Below are 9,982 nucleotides of genomic sequence, written 5' to 3' on the forward strand. Positions count from 1 at the left end.
ACAAAGAATTTAGTGCTATCGAGTTTTCCACCATTAGATTTAACCCTTTAATTATTTTTATCCGTTAAATTATACTATTCAACCAACTATTCACTCAACTCTAGGGGATCCACATCATCCTAATCACATATTTCTCCATCTAAGAATTACAAAATTAATAGCATCAATAGCTTTGTGCTATTGATAGTATTCCAACAAAGTTTTATATAGAGTCCGGCTGGGATACTAGCACCAAGGATTTGACTGTCACAGAGATCCTAAAATTCCAAATAATTGGAATTCTTTTTTTAAAAAAAAAATATTTGCTAATTTGTATCATAAGTTAATAAGAATTTAATTCTTTTGGAAGGATTTGGCGCGATGTCTCATAGCTTAAATGATTCTCATCTAATTCCTATTAGTTTAGGTTGGATTTTGTGCGAATTTGTTATTAGCTTTTAGTTATATTTTATTAATAACCCAAAATACACCTCTCTTAATTATTCATAATAATATCATTTTTATTATATAACTAGGAAAGAATAGGAAAATAAGTCACATACAGAAATAATTATTTGTTTCGTACCAAACAGCATAAGGGAATAGAATTTAGTTGAACTCCAATTTGAAGAATTACATTTTTAAATGGATTCAATCGAAAACTTCTTTCAAATTTGGTGCCAAATGGAGTGTAAAGCAGGTAATTTACGGGGTCTTGCCGAATCGCCCCACTTCACGAATAAGGACAAGTATAAGATGTCTCTCTTTTTCGTAGCTTTTAGTAAAGCATTGTACTAGTAACTATAATTTAATTGACTCGAAAAATTCTCGAGCCAAACAACTTGTTCAACGAATCATCATCATCATAATCATAGTATTTGACCAATTCAATTTAATCTTACTACTACTTCACTATCCAGAAAAAAAAAAAGGGGGGGAAATTACATTAATTAATTAAGAATTCAAATGGGACTTTGAGCACACCTTGTTCTTCCCTCTCCTCTCACCTGATAAACAGGAGACTCACATTTAACTCCTCTTCTCAAATTGCAGTACCAAAACTCCTTCGAATTGTCGACAACGCGAGCTCTGCAGTGCGGATAATCCGCGCATTTTGCGAAGTAGTTCACAGGATCAAACAAGGGGGATTCACTATCAGATCCTCTATTGGATCGCAAGCACTTCTCCACAATCCTACACTCCTCTCTAAGCCTACTCTGAACTTCCTTCAATGCCTGTATCATAATTCTATTGGCGCGAGCTTTCTCTGCTGCTGCTTGTGATTTTCTGTGGCATTCCTTGCAAAAACTCTCCTGCCTCTCGGAGTTGAATGCGCGCCTCCGCGCTTTGTCGGAGAGACACGAATAAGCCTGCGTAGTACACGTTTTTCTTGTAATTTGTCCCCCTCATTGGGACTTAAAGTATACTTCTTTTGATGCAAAAAATTAAGATTCAATAGCATTCGTTGATTGTATTTCAGTGTTTAATCTAATTTGTCTAGTGAAGCAAGATGGAAATACATAGTTAATGAAAGACAATTTTCAAAAGAGAGGACGGAAAAAAAAAAAAAAAAAAAAGAGAAAAGGAAGAATCTCTACCTCTGAGACAAGTTTGAATGCAACTTCTGCTCTGGGGTGCTTGTTCTTGTCCGGATGAAGCTGCAATGCTACATAGCGACAGAGTTATTAAAAAAAAAAAAAAAAGAAAAAAAAAAGAAAAAAAAAAGGGGAGATAATTAGAATTTTCACAAATAAGGAATCAAAAACTCGTTCTTATTCTCGCATCAATTAAAAATCATTACCCAATTGGCGGTACCTCCGCCTAATGACATCCGCTGCGGATTCCTCGTCGACCTACCGGATTCAAAATGTCCATCTCACTTACATCGAACATGGGATAAAAAAAAAACTGTATTTTGAAAACAAAAATTGAGTAGAGAGGCCATAGGGGACGGGGGATAGAGGAGCAGAAGAAGGAAAAGAGAATCAAATGCTCAGATTGGAAAGTGGAGAGTGAGGCCCCAGCCGACAATGCAGGCCTCTGTAGCGATCACCGCGCGCGGCGTGAACAGAAAAGACAGAATTGCAGAGAGAGAGAGGAAGAGAGAAAGAATGGCGCACTAACTCGGAGAATGAGGTACCAATCTACAAACGGCGGCCTCCGCGTCGATCGCCGCCGGTGCGAACACGACGTGAAAATTGTCGCGGCGGAGCAAATCTCCCTCACGATCTGCGCCTTAGACTCCGGTGGTTGATCCCTCGACATCGTCTGCTCTTACAACAATACCTTACGAACTAGAGACAAGACAAACTCGAGACCATCATCGTATGATCAATAGCATTTTCCAAATTCAAATTCAAATTAGTTTTTTTGTTTTTGTTTTTATTTTTGTGGGGGGGGGGGGCTTTTATTACTAATGGGGAGAGTAATGGAATGTAATGGAACGGTTGGGGTGTGTGTGTGCGGGTGTATTTGAAAGGGAATGTGTAGGGAGGGGGGTTCGGCGGGAGGGACGGGGAGGTTACCGTTGGAACCGCCACGTGGCAACACGGCGATCCGTTTTCGGTGGTTCCCAGATAGTGTGCTCCGTGTAGCGGTCGCATGCACCGGCTATGCGGCTGACAGGCGGGGCCCACCGAAGTTGCGGGGCCCAGGTGTCAGTCGGGGAGTTGGCTGTTGCACTGTAGGCATGCTTGCATGGTGGAAAAAGTCTATAATGCACCGCCGTATTACTGTTATGGCATCCTCAAACCAATAAAATTATTCTTTTCAAAATTTTCCGTCTTATTATAGTTAATATAATAATAATTTTTATACTTTTCTTTCAAAAAAAAATATAATTGATTTATTACTTAATAATATGGTACAAATATGATACTGTAAATTTTCTCCGGATGATGATGGCGAAGACAAAACATTGCCATAATGTAGTCTCGGAGGTAAACAAATAGTGCCCAAACCCGGTCTAATGATCGAAACAAGAGAGGCATTTTAGTAGATTCAAAGATTTAAGTAATTAAATGAAATTAAATACAATAAAGTTATTGAAATTTAGAACATCATGTTGTAATATCATATAAAAATATTAAAAAATAACTGGTGTACTCCCAAAACTTTTATATAAAATCAAGAATTAAAGTGCCTATCGGTACGAACTGTATTTATCATGTCGTATCATACCAACAAGATATCGATATGATACAGCTCCTATATCGATGGTACAATTTAAAATTTTCTATTCTTAAAATTAGTAAGTAATTTTCTCAATAAAATTCAAAAGATTTAATAAAAACATATAATAAATAATTGACATAATTTGTTATTAAAGAAAATAAATATTTCATCCCGTTACGCATCAGTACATATATATTTTTTGTGACTGGCACGCATCGTACTGTATCGTACCGATAAATTTTCGGCACAATTCTGTACCACGATACTTAAATTCTTTGTATAAAACTATATTCATGTTCATGGTCGCAGAGACTCTGTAATATTCTCTCTATTTTACGAAAATTCCTAAAAAGTAGATAGAGTGGTTACCCTACTCCTATTTGAGAATTAAAAATTGTTTCGGGAAGGTGATTGAGTTTTGAGAAATGGAGGCCTACGCCATTTGTTTGAACAAGCTAGTAAACTAGTAGCTAATATATGTGTAGGCTGCTAAGGCATTAGGCCAAAATGATGCATAGAAGCTTGAATTTAGGTGGCCGAATTTCAAAGCCAAGTTGGCTGATTAGGGTGTTTAATTTGGTGCCAGCTTGTATGGTATTCACCATTCAAATACACGAGATTTTAAATTGCTCCCTTAATTGAGGCGATCGATGAACAGAAGGAGAAGGAGACATAATAAGAGTCCATACTAGCTGGTACTAGCTGTAAACATAAATATAACGGTCCATTGTGTTTGTGGGATAAAATGTCAACAAAATGTTAGGCATACATGTTCTACTTGTGTTGCCATTATTTAGTATATAAATATAATATAATATAACAATATTAATTAAATCTTGCATAATAACATGCTTTACAGCTGTAGCAATACATTGAGCTAGGTCTGGTCTGGCCCGAAATGGTCCAATCAGGCCTGAACGGGTCGACCAAACATGTTGAAAAGCCAGGCCCTAGCCTAGATTTCTTAGGCCTCTACTTTTGAGTCCAAACGGACCTAATTAAACCGACTAAACCTAGGCCGATTCCAACGGATTTTTCTTAGGCCCATTTAATCAGAGATCATTGGATAGGGCTAGGCCCATTAAAAATGTTAACTTTTTTTTTTTTAATTTTTTTTTTTTTTTGTTCTTTCGGTCTATAGGCCGCGGTTCATGCAGCAAGCGCTCTACGCCGAGGTGTGGGCCCTACCTTCCGGAATTTATACCTGCATATCCTCTGCGATATTCCCTCCTTCCATCCGTAGATTCCCCTTCCCGCCGCGACCATACGAACCTCCTTCCCACTAATTTCCCAAAATACCCTTACTCTCAAATGAATTGACTACATTCCTTAGGGTAGTGAGTAGGTGGATATTGCTAGTTGAAGTGAGGCTACTTCAGGTATGGCAAATATTTTGTCCACACGCAACGAGTCGGAGCGGGACAAGCGCGCAAATAAGAACTGGGGACGACGACGACCACGACGACGACGACGGGGACGGCGAGCAATCGAAGGACGATCTCTCCACGAAACCCTAGGACCGGATCGAAACCCTAGGGCGCTAGGGCTCTGATGGGCGCTGCGGCGATGGCCTCGGCGGCGCGGCGCTCCGTGCTTATGTACCTGGTGCTCAGCGGGAGGCTCTCGCCGCCGGATTCGGCGGCGGCGAAGGAGGAGGACGATTTGGAGGCAGGGAGCAGGAGAAAGGAGGACGACGAGAAGAGGAGGGAGAGGAAGAATAAGAAAATGGGGCCGGGGCGGTGGCCGGAGAGGTCTCCGACGACGCTGGGGGAGGCGGCGGCGGTGGCGGCAAGGACCGTGCGGTTCACCTACGCCGAAACCCTAGGGAAGTGGCCCTTAGGTGAACTCGCGTTCGGGATAAAGTACTACATGAAGCAACAGGTCGATGATTTTCTCAATTTGATTAGTTTTGATTTCTTCTTATAAGTTTTAGTTTCTATTGTTCAGTCCCTTAGTTGTAATTGTATGGGTTGGTCATTTTGAAAAGCAACAAGTGAATTTCGAATGAGATGAGGGACTAATCAGATAGATCTTAAAAATAACTAATGGTTTGGCTATATACTTCAAACTTATTGCTCCTTGGTCCCTGAAGTTTTCGCTTCAACAGGTGATCTTACTATAGATTTACAAATCTCAATTAAGTTAGGAGTTGATTCACTACCATTTACTGATTTAGCAGGAACTACCTACTTGTTCCTCATCGGCTGACCCAAATCTGTTTGATTAATATCTTGCTCTTGTTTATATTTGTCCGAAAATACACATAATGTTTCAGAAGTTTGATTCATTTTTAAACTTGGTCTGAATTAAGTGAACATATATTTTGGTGAGAAAATTATTAGCCTTTTAAAGTGACAATATCTATCTATTGTTCAGAAGAATTGGCAGGTCCACAAGATTCCATCATTTAAAATTTCATCCTGTTTTTCTATCTAAAGTCGATCTATTAGATTGTTCATTTTGCAAACTCTTTATAGCATGCAGAGGTTCTACTTTGATATATCATAAAACCAATTGTAACTTCCAAAGTAGTTTCTTTTTTAACTATTTCAGGGTAATCTGCAACATGAGTACACAGGAAGTAATTGTATACAGTTGAAAGGCAATGGAATCAGATCAGAGCTGATTTCTCTCTTAAGATATTTGAACCTTTGCATGTACTTCTCAAAGAAACCGTTTCAAGTGTTTCTGGAGTTCGGCAGGTATGGCCAAGACAATGTTCTTATCCAAAAGTCTAAGGCGAGGGTGCGTAAGTATCTGTAACTCTCAAGCCCTTTGACTTTATTTGGAGTTTTACATACACAACCATTCAAAAATCATCTGTCTACACAATATATATATATATATATATATGCCTGTGTCTAAATAGGGTATATCCCTGTTTCCTCAAAAAAATATATATATATGCCTGTAAAATGTGAACTTTAAGTTGTGAAGCAATCTAGTTCATGAAGTGAATTTGGTCTTGTATTAGAAAATGTTTTTTAAAAATGAGCGCTTTTAAGTTAAGCAATCCAGTTCGTGATAGTTGAAATTACTAGTGAAGGGCACATGTTGAATTCAGATTTTACAGGGATGCATACGTGCCGACATCTCTTCTGTTTTCTTCATAATGTGATATGATTCTGTAGAGAACCATGTATAATATTTTTCATTGGTGTAAAATAAATAAGCCACACTGACATAAGTAGTCTCTACTTAACTCTATGCAGCTTTTGAAGCCGGCTTTCACAGTTATACGTGACAGAAGTTGCCGAAGTTTTATTCTTTTTATTCGAGGGGCTATAAGTGTTAAGGATAGACTGACGGCAGCGACTGGTGCAGAGGTTCCCTTTCACCATGTAGTTTTGCATGAAGGAAGTGTCAGAAAAGTCGTCTTAGGATACGCACACTGCGGGATGGTTGCTGCTGCACGTTGGATCGCGAAACGTGCGATTCCCTGCCTCCGTAAGGCGGTTCTTCAATACTCAGACTACAAAATCAAGGTGATTTTCTTTAATCCTGCATGGCTCAGTGAGTAACCAAGTAATTTATGGCGGTTACACATACAAGCAGCATATCTATGAACCGGGCATCATTTTTGAATTAAGATGCCATCTGTTTTGCATTGATTCATTTCATTTATTCTTATACTGTGTTGTACACGGGACTAGTGTATCACAATCTGTAAGCTTGTGGTTCTTTATTTTAGAATTGATTTTTATAATTCAAGGTATACTTCCTTTATTTTGATTTTAGATTGTTGGGCATTCAATGGGGGCTGGTATCGCAGCAATTTTAACATACATTCTTCGTGAATATGAAGAGTTCTCATCGTGCACATGCATAGCGTTTGCTCCAGGCATGTGTCTTCTGACCTCTGAACACTATGTGACGTTTCTTCTAGTAATGGGCATTTTAATATCAGATTTTAATTGTGTGACCATTTGTTTTAGACCACTTTATATGTTGATGCATTGGGTTATTCTCTCTATTCCTACTGGATGCGACTGGATCGAGCATGATTTGGTGATCCGAACATCAACTATGTTTCCAATAGATAGTTAAATAAATTTAGCAGCAACCTACAAATTATGCAGATAACAATATGAAGGTTTTATCTTTTTTTTTTTCCTGAGGAAATGAATATTTTATTCTTATAGTTTGAAGAAATATAGCTGAAGCGAGCAAAGATATGATTTTCCTCTTCTTCCTCTTCTTCTTGTTTACAATCTAAAGAGATTCAGTTATGTGTAGCTGCTTGCATGACATGGGATTTGGCGGAGTCCGGCAAAGAGTTCATTACCACTCTTATCAACCGAACTGATCTGGTACCAACTTTTTCAAAAGTTACTGCCGAAAACCTCCGCTCTGAGGTACCTTTCTATCAGTGCTGAAGTATTAATTCTCTATTCTGATGCTTTCGATCGTTCTTTACCATATTCTGAAGAAATAATGCTGCAGCTCACTGGAAAGTTACCGCCAAATTCTTATATGCAAGAGAAAGGCCTTCTATGAACTGTAGAAACTAATATATCTTGCTTGGTGTACCTTTAAGTCCAAGCAACGAGTAATTCGTTTTCCCTTATGTTCACACCCAAAGCAAATAATAAGCTGCATTGGATGAAAGCACAGTTCATATATGTTTAAGTTAATAACAAGCATAGACATAAAAAAGTATATAGTATAGTCAGTAGTTCATACATACTATATTAAAGAAGGAAAAAGAAAAAGCATAGTAAATAGTTCATATTTCTATTTTAATAGTTAATGATGAATAGACTACAGTAGCCTCTATTTACTTTTGTTTTTCTTATGAGGTGCTTATTCTAATTGCTTTTTATGAAGGTCATGGCATCACCATGGGCAAATGATCTAAGGGACCAAATTCAGCAAACGAGATTCTTAAAAATAGTAAATCAATCTGTAACATTCTTTCGATCTCATTTACCATTCATCTCCGGTCCAAGAGCTAAAGTTATGGATGCTGACATTCCCGAGGTATAATAATGTGATAAATTTATTTCTTTGAACTAAAACTAACATTGACTTCACTAGGGATCTGTTTGGCCGCCAAGCTAGCCCTTTTGTACACAAACTTTTTTGTAAGAGGGCTGAAGAAGCTCTAACCGTTCTTCATTGTATGTTGTCCAACAAGAAACACATATTGGTTGTCTTTAATAAAAGATTTCCTACTTTATCTTGCATAGCAAACAACAAGCTGAGGTAGATTCAAGTGTTTTTTTTAGGGGGAAAAAAATTCTTTGGTTAGCTTGTTTTTTATGTCAAGTATGCCAATTATGGCGCACAACAGCACCGACTTGCGGCAGATTATTTGACAAGTTTTCTTGTTTTCCAGGCTGTTCTGGGCAATGCAGCAGATACCGCACCCGTGACTATCCACACCAGCCTTCTTTGCTTGTCATGCCTTTGTCCACGCCAACAAGCCATTCTTTCAAAAGCTTCTCAGAGAAGCACAAAGTCTGCTTATATCGAGCAAGTTAGCCGCGAAACACTTACAGTTGACAAAGAAAAGCTTCATGTTTCATCTTCTAGATCATCTGAAGAAATTACTAAAGGCAAACTCCGCAATCTTCTTGAGGAGGAACTTCACGGGCTAGTTGGAGAAGCCTATGCTACAAAGGAACTAGCAGGCAAAGACGAAACCGCAGTGGATAAGCAATTTTATCCCCCTGGAAAAATCATGCACATGGTTGCGTTGCCCCCGCTGCAGGGTGATACTGCCGATGAAATCATCGGCATATACAGAACTCCCAGAGAATTGTACGGTAAGATCCGACTCGCAAGAACTATGATAAGAGAGCATTACATGCCGCAATATAAAAAAATGTTAGAATTATTAATTGACGAGCTCGGGAAGGATGATGAGGGGTGTGCATCTTTGTAAAGATTATGATTCATTGCATACTTTATTGTACAAATGGATTGTACAAAATTTGATTGGTGTACAAGACTCGTCGGAACTGTACAATTGAAAGTGCATTTGTTGAATGCGCCTGCTGTCAGTCATGTGTTCAGACTGTCCTTCAGTTCACGGCGCTCGCTGTTAGTCTGGAGTTATAAGTCCTCTGGGACATTACGCACCCATTACATTTTTCCGACATCAAAACAATCAGGAATTGCTGTGCCTGTGCCGCAGCACGCTCCGAAGAGCCACCGGGATGTCGTTTCCATGCCAATCGAATGGTTAAGTAATTTAGTTTGTAATAATTTGTAAAATACATATGCTTGGGAGGAGGAGGATAAGTCATAATAAATATTCTGCTATAGTTAGGACAGTCAAACCAACTCTCATACGAGCTCCTGGCAGTTCATTCATTTGACCATAGACACTGGCCACTTCCTTTGAAAACATTGATAGAGAGAAGGTTAACAAAGCACTGCATTATTAAGCTGCAGCTAAAATGTAGCCACTGATTCTTCGCATAAGTACGTTTCTTTCTTTTACAATTCTGCTTTTCAACCCAAACCATCTACTCAATTCTTTGCAGAACTTATTTACATTGTAGACAATTTTGAGTGGATATTCTGATCTTTTAAAGTTTTAATTTTACTATTTAATATTTCAATTTATTTAATTTGTGTTAGTCAACAATATTTTGAATTCTAAATTTAAACTAATTACTTATTTTAATAAATTTATTATTACGATAATTATATGAAATACATTAACTAAATCTGTAAGGATAAACGATACATTCAAATTTTAAAATTAAAATATCATTCACTGACATAAATTAAATAAATTAAAATATTAAATATAAAAATTAAAATCTTGAATGATTGAACAACCAATTCAAAATGATTCATTATTTGGTTAATTTCCCTA

At 37.9% G+C, this 9,982-nt stretch overlaps 2 protein-coding genes across 3 annotated transcripts; one reads left to right on the plus strand and one right to left on the minus strand.

Moving 5' to 3' along the window:
- Window positions 920-2,328, minus strand: LOC109718957 (dnaJ homolog subfamily C member 17-like). The gene is made up of 4 exons (XM_020245463.1): window positions 2,104-2,328; window positions 1,781-1,832; window positions 1,578-1,645; window positions 920-1,349 (listed from the first exon to the last, which is right to left on the minus strand). The coding sequence occupies exons 1-4, from the start codon at window positions 2,242-2,244 to the stop codon at window positions 942-944; spliced, it is 669 nt and encodes a 222-aa protein (XP_020101052.1). The 5' UTR covers window positions 2,245-2,328; the 3' UTR covers window positions 920-941.
- LOC109718921 lies at window positions 4,403-9,153 on the plus strand. 2 transcript variants are annotated; one of them, XM_020245405.1, is made up of 7 exons: window positions 4,403-5,034; window positions 5,707-5,898; window positions 6,366-6,638; window positions 6,892-6,994; window positions 7,390-7,508; window positions 7,981-8,133; window positions 8,492-9,153. In XM_020245405.1, exons 1-7 carry the CDS (start codon window positions 4,705-4,707, stop codon window positions 9,038-9,040), a joined length of 1,719 nt encoding a protein of 572 aa, XP_020100994.1. In that variant the 5' UTR covers window positions 4,403-4,704; the 3' UTR covers window positions 9,041-9,153. The 2 variants fall into 2 exon arrangements, with proteins under 2 accessions (XP_020100994.1, XP_020100995.1); XM_020245406.1 differs by lacking the exon at window positions 7,981-8,133.

This window comes from Ananas comosus, linkage group 12, assembly GCF_001540865.1.
Source record: "Ananas comosus cultivar F153 linkage group 12, ASM154086v1, whole genome shotgun sequence".
Taxonomy (NCBI): Eukaryota; Viridiplantae; Streptophyta; class Magnoliopsida; order Poales; family Bromeliaceae; genus Ananas; species Ananas comosus.